Raw genomic sequence first — 25812 nt, 5'->3', positions numbered from 1 at the left:
AAATGATGGCATCACCTCCTTGCTCAGGTAGCTTTTACTGGAGGGCTGACAGAGGCCGCCTGACAACAGGCATGTTGTATTTTGGGTAAAGGGGATAACAAATATCTGTTTATTAGGGATGCAAGTTTCCCAAAATGAGTTTAACTGGTTATTTAAGCCGTTTAACGGTTAATACTCGGCTCACCCTTATAGAGCCTATGCTCTATGAATAATACAAACGCGTTTCCATCTACTGTTGTAACATAATTCTAACACAGAACCAAAGTCCCATGCTCGTTACAACGTTCATAACTAAAAACAACGTTAGTGAGATGAGAGCTGAAATGTCCGTAACGGGCCGTCCGGGATCACAGCGTTGCTTATGAGCGCATTGTGAAGGCCACACTTTTAAATATCCACTTTACTTCCCTAACATTAAACTAAATGATTACACCGAAGTTTCTTTATCTTATTACTGCTAGACAAACAAGAGGAGGCAGACATCAAGCTGTCACAATGCAGGAGTAACAGTTTTATTTCCACATTTATCCAGTCTCAGCACTGATGTGGGGGTCATTTCATTATCACCTGAAATTTTCACTTTTCCACTTGAAAAAATGTATAAAATGGCTTCCTAATGATTTCTCACTGGCCTGAAAGTCGATATTTAACATTGGATCGTTTTTTACTCTTGACTTCTTCAACCAGCCCACATGTACCCCACGAGCATGTCTTGAGTTCTGGCCTTGCTGTCATCACAAAGGCAGGATGTACAGAGCCATATATGGACAGCGTAGAGCAACGCCGCTATAGCCCGCACTGCTCCATTTTCAGAATAGACGGGCAGAAAAGACGTGATTTCAACTTTCATTTTGGAACTAGTTCTCTTTGAAAAATAGTAATAACAGTTTGTATTTTAAAATATCAAATTTTTATCAGACAGGTCGTGGCAGCTGTCATCTAGCATCCAAATGTTGGCTGAGTTAACACCATTTTTGGTGAAAATTTTCAGTTAAAAATGTGTCAAAGGGATTGCTCAACTAGCAAGACACCAGACTTAAGCCGGGCGTACACTGTGCGACTTTTTCACTCGTAGCACTCAGCTTCAGCTCAAACTGTGCGACTTCCTCGCAGGGCAGATCTCACGAGTCATGCGCTCACACTGTACGACCCAGTTCTCGGATGCGACCTGACTGCTCACACTGTACGTCTGGTAGCAACACGTCGGCCCTGAAAATATGCTAAAAATAGCAGTTTTTACTCAACACGTCAGACTTTTGTCTTGCCTGTTGTCCTTCGGGAGTGCTGCAGGACGACACACAGGGATTTATGGGGGTTGGATGAGGAAAACGAAATAAAGAAAGTAAATCTGTGTTTTGTGATCAGTTTAATTTGACATGAACACGACAAACACGCTTTCTTGACAATCTTTGTGAGTAAAAAAACGTGTAGAAATAAAAACGAACAACGTGTGTTATTAGGGAAATAGCGGGCGAGCGGCGTTGATGCCGGATTGCGCATGCGCCGTGAGCGGTTCTGATACATTTTGGGTCGCAGCTGCTCGCAGCGCCGCTTCAACAGTGCGATACCCTCACGAGGGACGAGCAAAATATTAAACACGCCAGAAGTCCGTGCGAGCTCACGACTGCTGATCGGTAGCTGGTCACGTGGTGTTAATCGCCTCTCGTAAACCCCTGTACACTACACGACGCTCGGCGCAAAACTCGTCCCGATCTCGTGGATTCTCGCACGACTGGAAAATCGGCTCAAAAAAGTGAAAAAGTCGCACAGTGTATGCCCGGCTTTACACTGGTTTGAATCCAGGCCGGGGTATCAGATTGTCGTTTGGAGAGTTTCTATTTTTACAGTAATGATTTTTTTAATAGTAAGAAGACGCCCAAAAATTTCAACCGTCCAGATTTTTAACACGTCCAAATTAGACACGCCGAGAGACATTGAATTCACGGGCAGAAAAGATGTCGGTTCAACTTTCATTTTGGAACTATTTTTCAGCCATGATGGGACGCGTAATTTGGAATTGTAGTACGTCAAAGGAAGGTCCCGTCTTTCTCACCTCTGATTTTTGTAGCGCTATGTTCAGTTTCTTTACAAAACTTCCCAAAACAGCTTTCTGTTGGTGGCGGTGGCAGAAGAACAGTCTGCACTTAGCAAGGGAAGACGCCGGTTTGCTGCTAAATCAAATAGTCAATCGTAGTAGAGCCCTTCTAGCCAATCAGAGGTGAGAAAGACGGGATCTTCTTTGAACATCCTAGGATTCCAAATGACACGTCTGGCACAGCCGACATATCACGTGTACTCTCAGGGTCAGAAAAGCACTTTTTAATTTATTTTGCCAATACAAATTATGTTTATGGCCCAAAAGACTAACATGGGTTAGGGTTAGTCCATGGTAGTAACAGGCAATGACTCCTTTAACTACCAAATCTAAAATGCTCATTTTCCTAACTGCTTCATTTTTGAGTACATTGATTTGATCATGTGAGGAGCTCTTCTTCTGTGGTTTTAATTGTATAGTGCCCTCTGCTGGCTAAAATATATTACACCCATGCATGGCAGAAGAACTTGATCTCAGCTGGCAGTTAACCCGGCATAACTATTTTAGCCAGCATTAACGGCAGTTAGTCGGTTAACTATGTACATCCAGGTTTTGTCTAGCGTTTCTACATTTATTTCCACAGTTGGCCCAGATGGCACCAAAAGCCCCAAACCACTGAGAAGCTCCAGTCTTTGGTGCGAAGACGGTTCTGAGACTAGAGATGAAGGTGATTCTGAGCAGGCATCATCCAGCAACAGCTTTCTGACAAATGTCTTTATAACTCACTAGAGACATACGAGCACCGAGACAGAAGGACAGAGAGAGAGACATGTGGACACAGAGAGAGACATGTGGACACAGAGACAGAAGGACACTGAGACATATGAACACAGAGACAGAAGGACACTGAGAGACATATGAACACAGAGACAGAAGGACACAGAGAGACATGTGGACACAGAGAGAGACATGTGGACACAGAGACAGAAGGACACTGAGACATATGAACACAGAGACAGAAGGACACAGAGAGACATGTGGACACAGAGACAGAAGGAAACACAGAGACAGAAGGACACACTGAGACATATGAACACAGAGACAGAAGGACACTGAGACATATGAACAGAGACAGAAGGACACTGAGACAAAAGGACACAGAGACAGAAGGACAGAGAGAGAGACATGTGGACACAGAGAGAGACATGTGGACACAGAGACAGAAGGACACTGAGACATATGAACACAGAGACAGAAGGACACTGAGAGACATATGAACACAGAGACAGAAGGACACAGAGAGACATGTGGACACAGAGAGAGACATGTGGACACAGAGACAGAAGGACACTGAGACATATGAACACAGAGACAGAAGGACACAGAGAGACATGTGGACACAGAGACAGAAGGAAACACAGAGACAGAAGGACACACTGAGACATATGAACACAGAGACAGAAGGACACTGAGACATATGAACAGAGACAGAAGGACACTGAGACAAAAGGACACAGAAACATATGAACACAGAGACAGAAGGACACAGAGAGACAGAAGGAAACACAGAGACAGAAGGACACACTGAGACATATGAACACAGAGACAGAAGGACACTGAGACATATGAACAGAGACAGAAGGACACAGAGACAGAAGGACACTGAGACATATGAACACCGAGACAGAAGGACACAGAGAGAGACATGTGGACACAGAGAGAGACATGTGGACACAGAGAGAGACATGTGGACACAGAGACAGAAGGACACTGAGACATATGAACACAGAGACAGAAGGACACTGAGAGACATATGAACACAGAGACAGAAGGACACAGAGAGACATGTGGACACAGAGAGAGACATGTGGACACAGAGACAGAAGGACACTGAGACATATGAACACAGAGACAGAAGGACACAGAGAGACATGTGGACACAGAGACAGAAGGAAACACAGAGACAGAAGGACACACTGAGACATATGAACACAGAGACAGAAGGACACTGAGACATATGAACAGAGACAGAAGGACACAGAGACAGAAGGACACTGAGACATATGAACAGAGACAGAAGGACACTGAGACATATGAACAGAGACAGAAGGACACTGAGACATATGAACAGAGACAGAAGGACACAGAGACAGAAGGACACAGAGACAGAAGGACACACTGAGACATATGAACACAGAGACAGAAGGACACTGAGACATATGAACAGAGACAGAAGGACACAGAGACAGAAGGACACTGAGACATATGAACACAGAGACAGAAGGACACTGAGACATATGAACAGAGACAGAAGGACACTGAGACAAAAGGACACAGAAACATATGAACACAGAGACAGAAGGACACAGAGAGACATATGAACAAAGAGAGACGGACACAAAGACAGAAGGAAACACAGAGACAGAAGGACACCACATGGCTCCTACAACTCAGAACCTTCTTGTATTAAACTGAATGCGTTAACGAATAAATAGTCCAAAATGAAGCCTGGTTCATTGATCTCATCAGACTAAGTCATCCTGAAGTTTCTTTCATCATCATCAGGATGAAGCTCAGCGTCACTGTCCAGCAGCAGCAATTTGGGTCTAACCTACCAAAGATGTACAGAGCAGGACTGTCAAATTGTGTGTGTGTGTGCGTGCGTGCGTGTGTGTGTGCGTGCGTGTGTGTGGTGGCAAACATAAAGGTGGAAAAAGGAAAGGGAAGACAAGTCAGAGTTGCGTTTTAGATGTTCAAAGTGGTTAAGAAGGATGAGGACCAGGGTTGGGGTTTGAGGGTTGGGAATTGTCCTTGGGTTGGACATGGACTCACAGGAAATTCATGGAACCGATCGGTGAGGCTGGTCCATCAAAACCACTGATGGGTGATTCTCTGAATTTGGTGCCCCTTGTGTCCCACAGGTTTACCACAAAGATTTTCATTTAAAGTAAATCACAAAAAAAAATTTAAAACAAGAAATTGAAAGGTCTATGTTCCTTTGCATTATGACACACAGACAAAATGTAAAAATTATATTTTAAAGTTTATTTTTTGTCTTGCCAAAGAGTAGAAATCAGCCAAAAGAGCTGCAAAAAGTTCTGGTCACTGTCTAATTACATCAGGGTGTCCGCGGGGTTTTAAAAAGTATTAAAAAGTGATAAATAAAAATAGTCAAATTTAAGGCCATTAAAAGTGTTAAATTTGGTCTCAGAGGTATTATTTTTTTCAAATTAGGTATTATTTTTTCAGACTATCAGATGTCGTATTCTGAACATCGACATAGAAATATATTCTGAATGAAATGTTTTGAACGATTATAAAAATAAAACAAGCCGATTATTTGCTCCTCCCACTTGCGCTGCCCTGAGTTACAAATGAAGCGCTCCTCCACAGTGTTGCCAACTTGGCGACTTTGACGCTATTTCTAACAGCTTTTCAGACCCCCTTCTTGACTTTTTAAATCTTAAAAGTACCTAGCGAACACCTCAGAAACATCTCTGGTAACCCTTAGCTACTTTCTGGATAACTGTCGTCGACATTTCCTGCAGGTTAGCTAAACACTCCGCCTGCGCTCCGGACCGTTCTTCAGGACATTAGGAAAGGGAATAATGTAGTGATGTGTCAGTCGCTAAAGAAACGGCTCTCAGAGCCGGCTCCCTGTTGGATTAACCAGAGTGAGTGACACACACACCGTACCTGCGGACTCCTGAGCCGATAAAAACGGCTAAATGTGCGCGTGCGGCGTGCTAAACACACGTGCAGCTTGCCCCTGATTGCTGTGAGACCGGGTTGGGGGTGGGGGGTGCAGCTGTGGTTGGGACAATTATTACATTAACTGATGGACTTGTAAATACATAGTTTATAAATAAGGTAGAAATAAGTTCCTCACGCTGATAAATAATTAATCTCTCTGAGGACATGGTGCTAGAGCACTCTCCTACAGCACCTTGACACGACTAAATAAATGTTATGCAAAATTTAGTGAACATCAATTTGCATGTATTTGTTATAAATGCCACTGTATAATTCTTGCTGTCAGTATTTGCAAGATATTGGTATTTGGGTCTGTACGGGTTAGACTTAAATGAGTTAAACCAAGGTTTATAGCCCTTGGGTCATTTGCTATAAGTATATTGGTCTTTTTATACTGGGAATCAGGAGTTAATTTAGTGATCATCTTGTTTCTTGTTTATTTTTGCCCTGATTGTGCCCTGAGCAGTTTTATGACTGAATAAAAACAACAAAAAATCTACATAAATTGAAAAATCATCTTAAATAATCGAGATCTCAATTTCAGTCACAATAATCGTGATTATTGTTTTCGCCATAATCGAGCAGCCCTACTTTAGCATATCCGGTCACATAATGATGACGTCATATTCAGTGGTCATTGTGCATCATTTCAGGCCTCGTGGTCAACTGTCTGAACCGCTGAACAGAAGTGCCTGGCTTATTTTCTAAGTAAAATAAATATGCGCAATACGTTGTCAACATCAGTGAGTCTCTAAGTCTATTCTTTTTGTATGTTATATATGTTAAAATATGTGTAAATAGGTCGCTGATTAACACTTGCAATTTAGTGTTGTGATGGTTTTAAAAAAATTCTGAAGGTAGTAAAAAAAAGTATTAAAAAGTAGTAAATTTTACTTAAGGATTGCTGTATATACCCTGTACATTTACATTATGCTCACTGGAAAAGCTATAAGTCATAAAACTTTCCAATAGAGCTCCGGACCCCACGTGACTCTCAGTTAGTAGACGCCATATTGGCAGGTAAAAAAAGCTAAACAAACACGGATGTAAACATGAACGTGAACGGGATCGGCTTGGATTTTACTTCGGAGTTTACTTCACACTTTAAAACCGAAGAAATCGTTTTATATAGTCAGAAATTAAATAGACTAAACATCTCCGACCCTTACCGTGCCCCTGGGATACTTTTTAAAAACGCCAGAAGCTGTCGGAGCGGACTTCTTACCGGACCTGGCCGGGGAACCCCTTGGGATTTACCCAGAGGAGCTGGCTCAGGTGGCTGGGGAGAGCGAAGTCTGGGCCTCTCAACGCTACATGCCCCCGCAACCCGACTCCGGATACGCGGATGAAAATGGATGAATGGACAAATAACAGATTTACACGTAAGTAGTTTAAATAGAGTGCTGTACTGTTTGAATGTATAAACTGAACGCCAAGAGAAATCACTAGTTTGATTGTTTTCCGTGAATAAAATAAAAATGTCAGACAGGAGCGTCTCAGGATCTGTCTGAGATCTGTCTCGGTGAGACAGATAATAGCAATCCAAAGTGCTTTTCATGTGTGATCTGGCAATTGATCAACCATTGCTTAAAAATGAAATACAGCTTAGCCGGTTAATTGCTGTGATCATAAAACACGTAAACGGCAGCACGCGGAAATCACAAGGCAACGTTTTACGTGATGTTTACTTGTTCTACGAGTAATAAGACAGAAAAAGCCACGCCAAAATAAGTTTAGGAAGCCCACTAAGAATCGTAATAAAAGCATTTAAAATAAATACCATACACAGTTGAGGAAACGTTGGTTTAAGTACCTGATATGAAGTGGTCGCTGCATAAGCGAAATCCTTTACTCTCGGGATCCCACAGCTTCATTTTAGCCCAGTCACTAGTGCGTTTTATTACAATGATCCAACGCTTGCGGCACTCCGGATCTTGGGGAATCCTGTAGATGGCTCATTCCTTATGTCGTCCGCGTCTGTTCTGCATCCTGGGGCACAACAGGAATCTACCATATTTCCTGTCTGATTGAGTTTTCTGACAATAACAAATAGTCCAGCTGCCGGCTTCTACCTGTCAAGATGGTGCCGTTTCGATTTGAACTGTTGCATGCCGGGAGACGTGACGTCAACTCCCGGAGCTCTATATGGTGCTCCATATGCTAGCTAATGCTGGCTTATGATTACTTTTAGCTAAAATGTTCAGCCCCGTAACAAAAATCGTACAAGGTTGAGTCAATGATTCAAGTTTAATTCAAGTTTATTTATATAGCGCCAAATCACGACAAGAGTCGTCTCAAGACACTTCACATAATGAACATTCCAATACAGGTCAGTTCATTGAGCCAATCAGAAATAATGTTTCCTATATAAGGAACCCAGCAGGGTGCATCGAGTCACTGACTAGTGTCAGAGTCTTTACAGCAATCCTCATACTAAGCAAGCATGCAGCGACAGTGGAGAGGAAAACTCCCTTTCAACAAAAAGAAACCTCCGGAGGATTGTGGCTCAATATAAGCAGCCATCCACCACGACCCACTGGGGATGGAGAAGACAGCACACACACACGCACGCGCACACACGCGCACACACACAAAGTAGTGTTTCTATGGTTACATTGTGATTTCTATGTATGTGCACACACACACAAAGTAGTGTTTCTATGGTTACATTGTGATTTCTATGTATGTGCACACACACACAAAGTAGTGTTTCTATGGTTACATTGTGATTTCTATGTATGTCGATGTGATTTCTTAGTAAATATTCTATTTGGTGAGAGATAGCCTTTATGGTATTTATCCTAGTGAATCTATAACTAAATGGGTAAACTAGTAGTAGCACATTTGATGTCAAAGAAAGTAAAATGTTATCAGGAGAGGGAGAATGATTAAATGGTTAGCAACAGTGTTCAAGACGATAGTCCCCTCCATGAGGCTACCACAGCTCAGCAGAACATCATTATAGCTTCTTCTGGGGGAAAACGCTTAGAGAAAAAATGAAGTTAACAGTTAAAATAGCAGGAAATAATACAGTTAAAGACCAGATTGTAGAAGAAAGTAGTCGAGTGTGGAAAGTGGTCAGAATGTCCTCCAGCAGTCTAAGCCTATAGCAGCATAACTACAGAGATAACTCTGGATAATCTAGCCCAGGGATTCCCAAAGTGTGGTGCGTGCACCCCTGGGGGTGCGCGAGCTGCCGCTAGAGGGTGCGCGAGGTGAAAAGTGTAATGGCTGCGGAGCTCAGAGAAGTCTGTCATATGTCACTATTATTGTAGAAACTCATTTGTGGGTGGGCCAAAGAAAAAGTAAGTGGGCACAATAAATGTAATTGAAAACAAGTATATTTTTGCGCGCGCGTGTGTCCTCCACATGTGCCCTAGATTCATAATAACAATGCGCCGAGCTTCAGCACTCTGGCCTGCGCACGCCGATATGTTCCGTATTTGATCATTTTTAACGGTGTTGGAGGAATCTGAAGGTGAGTCATTCTGGCAGATTGTAATTAACACCTGTCTCATGCAGGTGTTCTGACATTGTAAACCTCACACACAGAACATTGTGGATGTAACAAAATAACAAGAAATGATTCCCATTCAGGGTATTGACAGCGCGCTGAAGATCTGAAGTTCAGAGTGCTTCTGTCAGAAGTCAGACGCATTCCAGCAGAACCACGGCTCACGGGTGCACAAGTGAGCACATCTGGGCTGGGCAGAAGTTTAAATAGCGCCATTAACGAGACGCGGTGACTTGAGCGGCTGTGCCGCGCGCGCACACACACACACACACACACACAGATTCAATAAGCGCGCACGCTGCTTTAACTCCGGCGCGCCGTCAGACTGAAGGCAGAAATGAACGCTGCCTCCAGCGTGATAAAAACTTTTAAGAGGTTATTTTTCATTCAAGGTCAAATTAAGATATTAGCTTCTGGGATGAGTCGGGTCCGCTCCAGCCAGTGACTCCTCATGAACCTGACCACATCTCCTGTTACTGCAGCATGTGTTGTTCCAGTCAGCGTGGCAGCGGATCGTAGATTCAGCCACACCATAAAACAGCAATAAGTCGGTCTGAGGTAAAAGTGAACATCATGGCTATATCTTGTCCCCTATTGACATTTGACTACGCACAAGCAGGTGATCAGCCCAGGTTTAAGCAGAACAAAAGGAAGGAGAGCGCTCTGGCCGCACAGGTTAAACATTCCTAATTTAAGAAAACCATTAAATTGCATTGTTTATGTGCTACCTGGGCACTCTAAATATTTATTTAAAATTAGATCAAAGGAAATTGTAATGGTATCGAATGTTTATTAATTACTATTTAAAAAATGAAAGTGATGGGGATTTTTTTTTAACCCTGTCTGTTTAGCTTGACATCTGATATATACAGTTGTGGTCAGAAGTTTACATACACTTGTAAAAAAATATAATATAATGTCTCTACTGAGTGTCCCGTTATTTCTAAAACTCTGATTTTTCTCTGATAGAGTGATTGGAACAGATACTTCTTTGTCACAAAAAACATTCATGAAGTTTGGTTCTTTAATGTCTTTATTATGGGTTAACAGAGAATAGTGATCACATTTGCTGGGTCACAAATATACATACAGCAGTGCTAATATTTGGTTACATGTCCCTTAGCCATTTTCACTTCAATTAGGCGCTTTTGGTAGCCATCCACAAGCTTCTGGCAAGCTTCTGGTTGAATCTTTGACCACTCCTCTTGACAGAATTGGTGAAGTTCAGTTAAATTTGATGGCTTTCTGACATGGACTTGTTTCTTCAGCACTGTCCGCATGTTTTCAATGGGGTTTAAGTCAGGACTTTGGGAAGGCCATTCTAAAACCCTTATTCTAGCCTGATTTAGCCATTCCTTTACCACTTTTGATGTGTGTTTGGGGTCATTGTCCTGTTGGAACACCCAACTGCGCCCAAGACCCAACCTTCGTGCTGATGATTTTAGGTTATGTTGAAGAATGTGAAGGTAATCCTCCTCCTTCATCATCCCATTTACTCTCTGTAAAGCACCAGTTCCATTGGCAGCAAAACAGCCCCACAGCATAATATTCCCACCACCATGCTTGACTGTAGGCATGGTGTTCTTGGGGTTAAAGGCCTCACCTTTTCTCCTCCAAACATATTGCTGGGCATTGTGGCCAAAAAGCTCGATTTTTGTTTCATCTGACCACAGAACTTTCCTCCAGAAGGTCTTATCTTTGTCCATGTGATCAGCAGCAAACTTAAGTCGAGCCTTAAGGTGCCGCTTTTGGAGCAAGGGCTTCCTTCTTGCACGGCAGCCTCTCAGTCCATGGAGATGCAAAACAGGTTTGACTGTGGACAATGACACCTGTGTTCCAGCAGCTTCTAATTCTTGGCAGATCTGCTTTTTGGTGATTCTTGGTTCACTCTTTACCCTCCTGACCAATTTTCTCTCAGCAGCAGGTGATAGCTTGCGTTTTCTTCCTGATCTTGGCAGTGATGAAACAGTGCCATGCACCTTATACTTACAAACAATTGTTTGCACTGTTGCTCTTGGGACCTGCAGCTGCTTTGAAATGGCCCCAAGTGACTTTCCTGACTTGTTCAAGTCAATAATTCGCTTTTTCAGATCCATGCTGAGCTCCTTTGACTTTCCCATTGTAGCGTTTGTGGGCGTTTGTATCCAATGAGCCCTATTTACCTGGCCTAAGAGAAGTCACCAGCTGTAGTCACTCATAATCACTCACAAGAAGTTAAGAGGCCATGCTATGAAGCTCAGTTCACTGACACGTTTCTAAGTCACCAAAATTGCTAGATCATGTTGCTGTATGTATATTTGTGACCCAGCAAATATGATCACTTTTCTCTGTTAACCCATAATAAAGACATTAAAGAACCAAACTTCATGAATGTTTTTTGTGACAAAGAAGTATCTGTTCCAATCACTCTATCAGAGAAAAATCTGAGTTTTAGAAATAACGGGACACTCAGTAGAGCCATTATATTATATTTTTTACAAGTGTATGTAAACTTCTGACCACAACTGTATATATATATATATATATATATATATATATATATATATATATATGTATATATATATAGAGCCATGCCCCGATGTGGGGGGGGGGGGGGGATGCGTCGAAATGGTCGGGACATAGAAGGGGGTGCGCGGCTAAATAAGTTTGGGAACCACTGATCTAGCCTTTTAGATGGAGGCATGTTGGCGACGGGGCAAGGGAGAGCCATCTTTACCAACTGTACACTCCACCCCCCTCTACTCCCCCACTTGTCCAGATCTGGGCTAACATCAGATTTTAACCATAGACCCTATCAAATTAAAATGTTTTAAGCCTGGTCTTAAAAGTAAACAAGGTGTCTGCCTCATGGACTAAAGCTGGAAGTTGGTTCCACAAGAGAGGAGCCTGATAACTAAAAGATCTGCCTCCCATCCTAATTTTAGATATTCTGGGAACCACCAGTAAACCTGCAGTCTGAGAGCTAAGTGCTCGGTTAGGAACATATGGAACAATCAGGTCACTGATGTATGATGGAGCTTGATTATTAAGAGTTTTATATGTGAGATGGAGGATCTTAAACTATATTCTGAATTTAACAGGCAGCCAATGTAGGGAAGCTAAGACAGGAGAGATATGGTCTCTATTTAATTCTCATCAGAACTTTAGCTATGATATGGGGATGAACTTAGACTGTAGTTAAATGCCTGTCAGTTTTCCACTAACCCTAACCCTAAATAATTTTTGATTGTTACATCCATCCATCCATTTTCATCCGCTTATCCGGAGTCGGGTCGCAGGGACAGTAGCCTTAGGCGAGAGGCCCAGACTTCCCTCTCCCCAGCCACTTGGGGCCAGCTCCTCCGGGGGAATCCCAAGGCATTCCCTGGCCAGGTGAGAGACATAGTCCCCCCACCGTGTCCTGGGTCTACCTTTAGGTCTCCTCCCGGTTGGACGTGCCCAGAAAACCTCACCAGGGAGGCGTCCAGGGGGCATTCTGACCAGATGCCCGAGCCACCTCAACTGGCTCCTCTTGATGTGGAGGAGCAGCGGGTCTACTCCGACCCCCTCCCGAATGGCCGAGCTTCTCACCCTATATCTAACGGAGAGCCCAGACACTCTTCGGAGAAAACTCATTTCGGCCGCTTGTATCCGCGATCTCGTTCTTTCCGTCACTACCCAAAGCTCATGACCATAGGTAGGTACGTAGATTGACCAGTAAATTGAGAGCTTCGTCTTCTGACTCAGCTTTCTCTTCACCACGACAGACTGGTACAACGCCCGCATCACTGCAGAGGCAGCACCAATCCGTCTATCGATCTCACGCTCCAGTTTTCCCTCACTCGTGAACAAGACCCCGAGATACTTAAACTCCTCCACTTGGGGCAGGACCTCATCCCTGACCCGGAGAAGGCATTCTACCCTTTTCCGAATCAAGACCATGGTCTCAGATTTAGAGGAGCTGATTCTCATCCCAGCTGCTTCACACTCGGCTGCAAACCGCTCCAGCGAAAGCTGAAGATCACATTCTGATGAAGCCAACTGGACCACATCATCTGCAAAAAGCGGAGACCTGATCCTCAGGCCACCAAAACGGATGCCCTCCGCACCTTGGCTGTGGCTAGACATCCTGTCCATGAAGGTTATGAACACAATCTGTGAGAAAGGGCAGCCTTGGCGGAGTCCAACTCACTGGGAACAAGCCCGACTTACTGCCGGCAATGCGGACCAAGCTCTGACACCGGTAATACAGGGACCTAAGAGCCTGTATCAGAGGGCCTGGTACCCCATTCTCCCGGAGTACCCCCCACAGGGCCCCCCGAGGGACGCGATCAAGCGCCTTCTCCAAATCCACAAAACACATGTAGACTGGTTGGGCAACTTCCCACGCACCCTCCAGGATCCCCCTAAGGGTATAGAGCTGGTCCAGTGTTCCACGGCCAGGACAAAAACCACATTACTCCTCCTGAATCTGAGGTTCAACAATCCGATGGACTATCCTCTCCAGAATGCCTGAACAGACCTTACCAGGAAGGCTCAGGAGTGTGATCCCCCTGTAGTTGGAAGACACCCTGCGGTCCCCCTTTTTAAATAAGGGGGCCACCACCCCGGTCTGCCAGTCCAGCGGGACTGCCCCCGATGTCCACCCGATATTGCAGAGCCGCATCAGCCAACGCAGCCCCACAACATCCAGAGCCTTAAGGAACTCCGGGCGGATCTCATCCACCCCTGGAGCCTTGCCACAGAGGAGCTTTTTAACCACCTCAGTTACCTTAGCACCAGAGATTTGAGAGGCTAACCCAAAGTCCCCAGACTCTGCTTCCTCACTGGAAGATGTGTTGGTGGGATTGAGGAGGTCTTCAAAGTATTCTGCCCACCGATCCACAACGTCCTGAGTAGAGGTCAGCAGCACACCGTCCCCACTATAGATAGTGATGGTAGCGCACTGCCCACCCTGAGGCACCGGATGGTGGACCAGAATCTCCTCGAAGCCATATGGAAGTCTTGCTCCATGGTCTCACCGAACTCCTCCCATGCTTGGGTTTTTGCCTTGGCGACCACCCGAGCCGCGTTCCGCTTGGCCTGCCGGTACCTGCCAGCTGCCTCTGAAGTCCCACAGGCCAAAAAGAACTAATAGGACTCTTTCTTCAGCTTGACAGCATCCCTAACCGGCGGGTTAGGGAGTTGCCACCACGACAGGCACCGACGATTCTGCTACCACAGCTCCGGTCAGCCGCCTCAACAATGGAGGCACGGAACAGGGTCATTCAGACTCAATGTCCCCCGCCTCCCCCGTAAATTTAGGAAGTTCTGTCAGAGGTGGGAATTGAAGCTCCTTCTGACAGGAGACTCTGCCAGACGTTCCCAGCAGACCCTCGCGATACGTTTGGGCCTGCCTGGTCTAACCGGCATCCTCCCCCACCATCTGAGCCAACTCACCACCAGGTAGTGGTCAGTTGAGAGCTCCGCCCCTCTCTTCACCCGAGTGTCCAAGACATGTGGCTGCAGGTCAGATGAAACAACAACAAAGTCGATATCGAGCTGCGGCCTAAGGTATCATGGTGCCAAGAGTACATATGGACACCTTTATGTCTGAACTTGGTGTTCATTGTGGACAATCCATGACTGGCACAGAAGTCCAATAACAAATCACCACTCGAATTCAGATCAGGGGCGCTGTTCCTTTCAACCACACCTCTCCAGGTATCGCTGTCGTTGCCCACATGAGCGTTAAAGTCCCCCAGCAAACGAGGGAGTCACCGGAAGGAGCGCTTTCCAGCACCCCCTCCAAGGTCTCCAAAAAGGGTGGGTAGTCTGAACTGTAGTTTGGTGCATAAGCACAGACCACAGTCAGAACCCGTCCCCCCACACATAGGCGGAGGGAGGCCACCATCTCATTCACTGGGGTAAACCCCAACGTACAGGCACCAAGATGGGGGGCAACTAGTATGCCAACCCCTGCTCGGCGCTCAGTGGGAGCAACTCCAGAGTGGTAGAAAGTCCAATCCCTCTCAAGAAAACTGGTTCCAGAGCCATGTGTTGAGGTGAGTCCGACTATATCTAGTCGGAACCTCTCAACCTCACACACCAACTCAGGCTCCTTCCCCACCAGAGAGGTGACATTACATGTGCCAAGAGCCAGCTTCTGTAGCCGAGGATCAGTCCGCCAAGGTCCCCGCCCTCGACTACCAACCGTCACACACTGCACCCGACCCCTTTTGCCCCTCCCACGACTGGTGAGCCCATGGGAAGGGGGTCCCACTTTTCCTCTATGGGCTGTGCCCGGCCGGGCTCCATGGGTGAAAGCCCAGCCACCAGCTGCTCGCCAACGTGCCCCACCTCCAGGCCTGGCTCCAGAGAGGGGTTCTGGTGACTCACGTCCGGGCGAGGGTGTAGCAGCTAAAATCAGTGTTCTGTGTGTACGTGCAGTCTGACATCCTGTTGTTCAGTGTAAGCTTATGTAACTTTCAGTAACTCTTAACTTCTTTGACCATGTTGGGAAGTGAAACCAGCACACCATCATTTCCCGAAATCAAAGGAATGTGGGAGTAAGCGCCAGCAACACGAGTATAACTAATGCTGGTGTTGAGGGAGAGAGGGCTTTTGCAGAAGGATTCCAGCCGAGGCTCTTAGTTCCAGGCTGGAGGCTGTCCCATGAGTTGTTGGTGATGTATGGCTGAATTGTACAAATAAATGCCCCACGCTGTGTTTGGACAAAGCTGTCTGTCTCTTGTGTTTTGATAAGGCAAAAGAACCACATTCTGGCGACCACGAAGCAGGAGTAGAGGCTTGCTCTTCGGATCGGTTCACGGTCTTTGGAATTTTGACTCCTGGGCCCTATAGGTAAGAACAATTTTTGTTCAATTTTGGAGTTATTTCGTTGATTGTGAACTGGTCTGGGAGAAAAAACATGCCCTGCTCATAATTTAGAAGTTATAACAACAAGAGAAGGCATTTGTCCAGAGCAGCGGTGAAAAATGTTCACACATGTGTGAAGTCAGCTGAGTCATTTTGATGACGGACAAATTTTAAGTGACAAATTAAAGGTGGGACAGCAAACTGGAATAGAATTTGAACAGCTGATAAGGTTCTGAGAAATCCAGTCTGCTGACTCGGTAGAGCAGAGACGGGGATTTAAAGATAACAGTTGAAGAAAAAGCGCTGAAGTTGTGACAGAGATAAGCTTTGCCTGTATTTCGGTCAATTCCCCGGGGAGTGGTAAATTTCATGAGTTGATGGCAAAGGCATGTGAGGCCTGATGATGTCATAGTTGCAGCAAAGAGGCTGTAAAAACAAGGTCCTGGAGCTCGGGGACTTTGAAAAGTTGTGTGTGTGCGCTGAGACCAGCGTGTGTGTGCTGAGACCAGCTGTGTGTGTGTGCGCTGAGACCAGCGTGTGTGTGTGAGACCAGCTGTGTGTGTATGAGGCGCCAGAGGTTAGAAGGAGGAAAAAGAAAAAAAGAGAAAAAACTAGGAGAAGCCTTAAAAAAACGGTGTAAAACAGATCAACAATATTCACTGCAGTGCTAAATTTGATGTTTAAGGTTATACAAATTTCAAAGTCTGTGATCTTGTTCTGATTAGTCTTTAAGCAGAAAACCAGAAGTTAAAATAATAAGTTTTTAGAGTGACATATATATAAATAAAAATATATACTGAAGTGCACAAGCTTGATAACTATTTTTACCAGCTGGGTAATGGGAAACATGAGAAATATAGATTATGATTAATAAATAAATAATAATGTTTATGTGTATTGCGTGTTTGGCATGAAATGTTGCTCCAGTGTCAAACTGCTCTGAAGTGTGTTTTTCTCATCTTTATGCAAGTGTGAAAGCTCTGCTGTGTGTGGTTGTTTTACTCGTGGAAGTGTTTGACAAAATATGGATGGTTTGTGTTAGGTTAGATAAGAAAAAGGTTTGGTGAAAGCTCAAATACTCTGATTTTGTTTTAAACTATTGCTTGGATAAATTAGAGAGAAACTGATTTTTCTTCTGCTCATTCGGTCTCTATTGTGGTTGACTCTTTCCTGTATTGTAATGTTATAAAGCTGTTTGAGAGTTGTTAAATTCTGAAGGCTGAATGAACGTGGGTGTCATCAGCGTGTTTGTTTCTCCATACAGACAACCTCAGCTGTCAGACTCTAAGCTTAGACTGGACAGGGGACCAGTGCAGAAGTGTAAGCTCCACCTACCAGCTGTGTGTGCGCTCCTTTCCACACACACACACAGACACAGAAGTACAGAAGCGATCCCGCCTCTGACTCCACCTCTGTGTGTGGATTGGCTGGTGAGCCATAGGCAGGGGCGTAGCACCAAATTCTGGGCCCTAGGTACAAGTCTTCTAGGTGGGCCCCCATGCTCAATTACTCAATATCTCTCTTACACATTTTTTGTCATGCTATAAGACAAGATAATGAATATGATCTTAGTTTAACCTCTATATTGAGCAAATACAAATGCCAGCATAATAAAAGTGAAATGCCCAGACTTCACATATAATTATTTTTATTTGCCAACAATGTGTTCAAACAAAAATCCTGAAATTTATTTTCCAGTAAATGCCCACTGATGGGTCTTCATGTTAGCAAAATCACTTATGAGATCTTTAAAGTCCAATCCTTTGGCTAATTGGCTTTCAATAGAAAGAAGAGCTAGGCTGTTCAGTCTATCCTGGGACATTGTTGATCTCAAATAATTTTTCACCAGTTTCAGTTTGCTAAAAGCCCGTTCACCCCCAGCAACAGTCACAGGTAGTGTGCAAAATATCCTCAGTCCAATACAAACTTCTCCAAAAATGCTCTGTAATTGCATCCTGTATGGCATTAAGCAGCTCAAGAGGAGTATGGGGTGCCATTTGTAAAGTCAAACAGTCATAATCTTACAGCAATATTTTTGGTTATTTAGCATATTATAAGAGATAAAATTGGGAGTTCACTTTTTTGAAGTCATATTTTCACCATGTTATTCATACATTTATAAATGTTAAAGTTTCAAATAAATATTTAGTTAGCAAGCTAAATATTTAATTTGTAGTTAAATATTTATTTTGCAAACTAAATATTTAGGTCTGATCTAAATATTTAGTTTGTAAAATTATTATTTTATTCACTAACTAAATATTTAATTTACCAGTTAAATATTTATTTTGGAACTAAATATTTAATTTGTAAATTAAATATTTATTTTCCGAATTTTTTTTTAGATCCCAGCTAAATATTTATTTTGGAGCTAAACATTTACTTTGCAAAATCAGTATTTGAGAAATAAATATTTAAGTCTGACCCAAAAATATAAAATATAGTGTGGAGCTAAATAACATTGTGGAAAATAAATAATTAGCTGGTACTTAAACATTTAGCTAATATGCTAATTTGCTTTCCAATAAGTGGAAGCTGGTTACCAAAATAAATGCTGGATCTCGCTAACCTCTTTATAAACTCTTGCTCCGAACCAAAACTTGTTTTATCTCTGGTTCTATTCTTCTTCAGCCAACACGTCGGACATGTTCAGAAGAATAGAACCGGAGATAATCTGGTTAAAACTGGTGTTACAACCACGATTCAAAACAATGTTTTGACCACAACTAAGACAAATAAAATCCCTGACAGTGTGACCACAGTTCCAAATAATGTTTTAACTACTAGCACTACTACTACTGTAATCCCTGATGTGTTGACTACCACAGCCCCGTTGAAGAGGGGAGGGCCGACTGGAGCTCTTCCTCTCTCTTACAGCCAGTGACTCCGCTGACTTTAAGACTTGAAACAACGCCAATTAGCAAGCTGAGAAGCGTAACCACTAAGCCACCTGTTAGTACTACAACTCCCACAGGAGGTGTAGCTGTGAAATCTGGTTTTCCCACAGCAACCTCTGGTAGTAACCATGTTCGTAATCTAACTCAAAAAGGACAAAATGAACAAGAAGTGACCAATCGCAAAGCTGTACCTAAGCCACTATTTGGGCCGATTAGACCTAGGTCCGGAAGCAACGCAGGACCTATCTCCCCCAGAGTGAGCAGACCATTGTCTATAGAGGATAGGCTTTGGGATGCCGCCATGCAAAATAGTTGGTATAAATGGGCTTTGTATACGAAGAGAAAAATGACTCCTAATCACTGCATAGTGTGCGCTCAAGCACCCGGAATGTTACCTGAGGTTGTTCCAGAAAAGTATACTTCTAGTGAATGTGCCATTACACAACGACGCACATGTAAGACTAAAAAGGAAATAGAGATAAATAAACAGATTCCACCTCTTCTTAAGCTGCCAATGTGTGGACTCCAATGCAGATTGCTCCATGGTACACGAGATAAGTACAAATATGTTAAAAATATGCAGAATATAACATCCTAGAGGAATGTGCTGAGTTTGCAATCCAAACAGACCAAAATGGTCCTCCAACGGACTACAAAATTGATTATAGTGCTGATTATGAATGTTTTGCAAGTGGAGGTTTTGCTGACGATGGAGGAGTGGACGTAGGTAATACATCTGTCAACTGTAACGTCACCTGGGTATTATCCTGGTTCCCGCATGCAAATATGACGCCACTTCTCATTGACACCCCTGTTTGGTATGAAAACCCTGTAACTCTTAGTCAGGATTGTGATGACATATCGATGACGATTCCCACTCTGGATCTCATAGGTGAGCAAGACATTCCAGTGGCCGACAGCTACTGGATGTGTGGTGGTGATGTTCTAATGAATGTTTTGCCAAGTTTTTGGGTTGGGTTGTGTACGCTAGTGCGTATGAAAGTTCTAGTGACTATCTTGCATGAAGGTGTGAGTGAATTACTTCAGTTGGAGACTACCAATAGACGTAGGACAAAGAGGTATGATGTCTTTGATCATAAAGTGCATTTAAACGCCATAGGACTGCCAACAGGAATTCCCATAGAATTTCAAGCAAGAGATGAGGTAATAGCTGGTTTAGAGTCAATTCTTCCTTGGATAACAATAAATAAGAATGTGAAATGGATCAACTTTGTTTATTTTAATCAGCAAAGAATCTTAAATTACACAGTAAATAACCTTGGCCTCTTGGGTGAACAACTTCATGCCACAGTCAAAATGACTTTGCAGCACGACCAGGCTTTGGACTGGTTGCTGGCCGAGAAAGGTGGGCTCTGTAAGTTTCTGAACTCCAGTGGGCAAGAATGTTGCACCTACATTCCAAGTAATACGGCCCCTGATGGTGCATTTACTGAAGGAATGAGGAAATTGAAAGATTTAAAAATAGAGCTGAAGGAGAATGCAGGCAGGGAAAGCTGGTCCTTAAGACTCCTTAGCCCTCAAATTGGGTCAGTGGGGAGCTATTTTGGTAAAAGCAGGAATTAGTGCAATAGTAGTACTAATTCTGATTTCTCTATTGGCATGTTGCATCCTACCTGTTGTGAGGAGACTGTGGGATCGAACTCTGGCTGCACAAATGAACCTTGCTGCGTCGTCTCAATACGTGCAAATGGAAATGGCCGCAATGGACTCAGCACGACACCCAATGTGCCTGAAGAACGGGACGGCTGATGGGACGGCGGTGGAGTAATCTTTGCGTCTCATCAGAGATGTTGTTGTTGTGGTTACATGTACTCGACTAAGGAATCGGCCTCAAAGTCCTCTTCCAGCGACAAGACCCCTGCAGCAGTCATCAATAAAACTGAACTTGACTCTTGTGTTTTCTTCACTCCATTTTTTTTTCCAGCTCTGCAACTGGGACTCTGACTCCGTTCTCTATTTCGGTTGAGCAGTTGTGTTGCTACATCAAGTATACTCGTTACACTTACTGTTGTGTTTAACTTTTTATAGGTTTAGCCACATGGTCATCACCTAGTCGTTCGTTTGTATCCACGTCAATCATTTATTTCACATGAGTTTGTATTTTTTGATTGCATATTCACGTACAGTTACTGGTCGCAATATTGCTAAGGGTAATTAATGCTCGGTCATGCTTATGATTTTTGTTCTCTGTTGGAAGGTTTCATCGGTTCATTTTCTCTTATGTGTGTTCTTTTGTTACTTCAATGTTACCTAATGTCTGCCATATACTTAGGCTAGACTTGTATGCTCACTCTGTGCTTTATGTGATCGTCCTGTTTGGGCCAGGAGGTCAAGGGGGAATTTTTCCTGTTAAGAACAGCGGACAGGTTTTCGCCCTCTTACCGTGTGTGCATGCATTTTGATGTGTTACTGAGTTGGTTAGAGACGTCACATTCCATGTTGTGTCTTGCAGCTGATACTTACTTCGTGTCTATGTACTCATCCAAGTGTTGGCTTGCAGTTACTTTGTCGTTACATATATTCCTATGTGGTTTGGTTGAAGTTTGTAGTGTATTTGTCATTTTGTCATTTAACACCCATTTACTGGTTTATGTTAACATTCATTTATGTGTTATGTTATATGTTATGTAGCCAGCTTGTTTATGGGGGTGGACACCCCCATGGGGGGGGGGCTCTTTAGGAGCTAAAATCAGTGTTCTGTATGTACGTGCAGTCTGACATCCTGTTTATCAGTCCAGCTTCTGCATACGTGCAATTTGACATCCTGTTGTTCAGTGTAAGCTTATGTAACTTTCAGTAACTCTTAACTTCTTTGACCATATTGGGAAGTGAAACCAGCACACCATCATTTCCCGAAATCAAAGGAATGTGGGAGTAAGCGCCAGCAACACGAGTATAACTGATGCTGCGTGTTGAGGGAGAGAGGGCTTTTGCAGAAGGATTCCAGCCGAGGCTCTTAGTTCCCGGCAGGAGGCTGTCCCATGAGTTGTTGGTGATGTATGGCTGAATTGTACAAATAAATGCCCCACGCTGTATTTGGACAAAGCTGTCTGTCTCTTGTGTTTTGATAAGGCAAAAGAACCACAAGGGAACACGGTTTCCATTTATATAATTCATCATAAAAGGTCTTCGGGCTGCTCTCTGTCTGATCCCTCACCTAGGACCTGTTTGCTATGAGTGACCCCTCCAGAGGCAGAAAGCCTCAGACAACTTAGCTCCTAGGATCATGGAGACACTCAAACCCTTCCACCTTACGGTGGCAGCCTTACATTTTCTTTAAATGACATCCTTTACATTTTAGAAGCATTTTTTGCTGGGCAAATTTTATACAAAGTGTTTTATTAATTATGTTCTGTTGAAATGTAACTTTGACATACACAAAAAAACCAGGTATTGGTATTTTATATATTGTATTATTTGCTGCAATTCACTTTTGTAAATATGTTCAGTTCAACAATGTGTATAAAACATTAAAAAGTCCCTTTAGTTGTCACACACACTGGTGTGTGGTGAAATTTGTTCTCCGCATTTGATCCATCCACCAAGGGAGTGATGAGCGGCAGACATACTCTGGAACATTTTGGTGGTTTTACCCCACCAATCAAACCTCTTAATGATGAGTGTCAGGCAAAGAAGCATTGGGTCCATTTTGTAAGGTCTCTGGCATAACCCAACCCTCGATCCATCGCTTGTTTCTCCCAGTCTCAAGGCGGACACTCCTAAAGCTAGGTCACTGAGCTGGTCTTTAACAAAATAAAATAATATATTGTGATATTTGTTGTTATCGCACTTGCTTCAAAATATTCAGTTCAATTCAAGTTTATTTATCAAGCAACAAATCGCGACAAGAGTCGTCTCAAGGCACTTCACATAGTAAACATCCCAATGCAGGTCAGTTCATTATATTGTTCAGTATATTGTGATTTCTTTTTTTACCATAAACTGCGCAGCTCTCTGTTACTAAGAGGGTGTGAAGCAGCTGCAGCATTACGGGTGGGCCTACCGGGCCTGGGCCCGCTTGCACTCGGGCCCACCCCATAACAGCCGTGAGTTGCTTTGACCAGCAACCAATACCTGTTTTTTGTGTATGTCAAAGTTATTTCAAAAGAACATAATTAATAAAACACTTTGTATCAAATTTACCCAGAAGTCAGTCTGTCTGTGCCTAAAATAATTTTGTTATTCATCTTGTTAGTTTAATTCCCATAATAGTTGAGCAGGTGCGGATTTAGACGTATCATGCATGTCTCCGTTTTAAACATGTTTGTTCAGAATACAAATCCAGGCTCTGTCTCATTAGATTGGTGCGACTAAAGTTTCTACTGAATGAAACTTTACGTTAAACCATGTTGAAAAGGTAAGAAAAAGAGTTGATTAAATCATTTTCCCCCTCATTTACAGTCACAGAGTACATCGCAGTATGCATGGCTCTGGGGTTAATCAATTTTAATTGTTTCGCTTTGCAACAATCTTCACAAGTTAAATGGCAGGTTACAGATATTTCCATTTGACTGTTTATTTTGGCGGATAAACTCAAGGATGTTGGTTGTTTTGAAAGAATTACCCCGACGCACATTGATGCGCACACAGATGAGCTGACATTTTAATCGTTACGTACATCGCGGAGGTAACTAAATCAATCATTAAAAGATTCCCATCAGAACATCAGAGCTTTATACTGGACACTGTGCTCAGCGCATCTCGGAGCTCACACGGTGGACAGTGAGCTGAAGATCTGTAGAGTTCGGAGCGCAGCGCGGAACCACGGCGCATGCGGTAAGATTTCCTCCCACTGAAACGGTCTGTAAACCTGGTCTCTCTGAGGGATGTGTCACTTGGAAAAATGTTCTCTGATTATGGAACTTTGTCTGAGTGGTGCTTGTTCCTGTCTCCAATATGGACACGCATCCAGTCTGTCTGAGGCAGAATAGCCTCTTCAGCTCAGAAAGCACTTGTAGAATTTGATCACGCACAAAGTTTATGTGGAGCAGAAGCGGTCGGGCCATGGCAGGTGAAATGTTCCTAGCCTACCTGAAGTGAAACTTTAATTGTAACATTAATATGTTACTGGACACGCTGGTCTGGTTGGTTAGACCAGTGTTTGATGTGGAAAACACACACACACGCACACACCAGTTAAAATAGTGCTGATGATAGCGTGGACTATAAGACAGGTGATGGTTTACGTATTTAAATGATAATCAGGCTGCTGTAAAATGTAATCTCCATCCACATCCGGACAGAATTATCCTCTATTCTGTGTCTATTTTCTCTGCTCTTGTCTGGGCTGGTGTAGCTGATGGTGCGTGCGGCGCGCCTAGCGGCTGTGATACACATTTTACGCATTTGGAGAGGTGGGCTGGATGCTTTGCTTTAAGTGGAAGATGGATTTTTTTTTTTTTTCAAAAATATGGGAGATTTTGCCCCATGAATAACTGTAAAAACTACTGGTGTGCATGAACCCTTATGAAAGAGTCCTGCGTCGAGAGGTAAATATTAGAAGTGCAGGTAATGCATTCTGGTGCCTATAAATGAAAAATGGATGAAAATGAAATTGGGAGTTTTCACTTATTTTAGATATAAAAATAAGGGGATTTATGACGTCTTTAAACGAAAATTTTTAGCGCAACCTGCCTGCTTCACTTAAGTCACTGCTTATTAAGGTCTGTCCAAAATTACCGTGGCCCACCCAAAAATGGAAACCTGGCACTGCGCCAGTTATAAACCACTGCAAATTGTTGTTCTTCACTTTATCAAACTGAGAGTTTGTACAGCTAATGTCAAGATGTAAAACTATGAATTCAGTCGAGCTCTTCCCTCCCTCTCCTGTTTCTCCTTGAAACCCGACATCCGACTCCGCTCCGCCTCCACTCCAGTTGGCGGTCCTAGCCCAGCAGTCGATGCCTCCAGCCCAGCAGTTGACAGCACCATGTCCGGCGCCTCCAGCCGAGGCAGCGGCTCCGCCTGCAGTGGCGACACCTTTCCTTTTTTTTATATTATTTTTTTTTTTTTACCGTTTCCTGTCTGGCTGTGAAGCAAGCAGAATTGATGTCTGAATGCTGGTGACAAGCCTTACAGATTTACTCTCAGGTGGAGCATCAAAGCGTTTGTTTTTAATGTCACGCCTGATACTTAAAACTTTATTGTTATTGTTGTTGAATGCATTGTAATTCCGACCAGACACGGAGACAGAGGTGAAAGAGAAAGGAAAAGAAAAGGTGGGGAGGGGGGGGGGGTCCACAAAAATAAATGAACAAGAGTCTGCTTCTAGACCTGCAGAAAAAGACAAAAAAAAAAGGGACACAACAATACAACAAGATCTTGCTATCACTGCGTCAACTTGATGAAGAAAATATATAATCAACATTGCTTAACTGAAGAATCACGATAATAAATCACAGTGCATTAAGTGCCCACCATAGTCTTAAGACCTGTGTTGAACGTTCCCAAGCCCATACTTTTGAGAGCACCATGTGAGCACCTGTGTGTGTACACGCGCTTGTTTATGTAAGGTTTCTCTATAGGAGCGTCCAACAGAGAGTGTGAGGGACCACAGATCCGCCCCCCAAAGATGCGCAGGAGACGGGGGGAGCTCCAAGTCCCAGAGATCCAGGCGCTGCCCCAGAACACAGGAACCCCAAGGAGACTGCAACCAGGAAGGCCCCCCAGGGCAGAGCCCAGGGACCCAGACCCCACCAGGCAGCCACCGGGATCTATCAGGCAGATGCCTGAAACTTAAACCCCCAGACCCGGTT

At 43.7% G+C, this 25812-nt stretch overlaps 1 protein-coding gene across 4 annotated transcripts in view; it reads left to right on the top strand.

The window, feature by feature from the left end:
• The window catches only part of LOC107374305 (glutamine-dependent NAD(+) synthetase), a 64830-nt gene extending 43800 nt beyond the window's left edge, over positions 1-21030 (top strand). Inside the window, exons 21-23 of one of the 4 annotated variants that reach the window (XR_011521542.1) lie at positions 2679-2762; positions 16027-16124; positions 20684-20810. Coding sequence is in view for 3 of the 4 variants with exons in the window: in XM_070554626.1 (XP_070410727.1) it covers positions 20684-20806 (123 nt within the window). In the remaining variant the exon portion in view is untranslated. Of the gene's footprint in view, positions 1-2678; positions 2941-16026; positions 16125-20683 lie in introns of those variants that run through there. The other 3 variants (XM_070554628.1, XM_070554626.1, XM_070554627.1) reach the window with 3 other exon arrangements.
• Positions 21031-25812: the final 4782 nt, after the last annotated feature.

The sequence above is a fragment of the Nothobranchius furzeri genome, chromosome 9 (assembly GCF_043380555.1).
Source record: "Nothobranchius furzeri strain GRZ-AD chromosome 9, NfurGRZ-RIMD1, whole genome shotgun sequence".
NCBI lineage: Eukaryota > Metazoa > Chordata > Actinopteri > Cyprinodontiformes > Nothobranchiidae > Nothobranchius > Nothobranchius furzeri.
The sequence above is the reverse complement of the archived record's forward strand: the minus strand, read 5'-3'. Positions and strand labels throughout refer to the sequence as shown.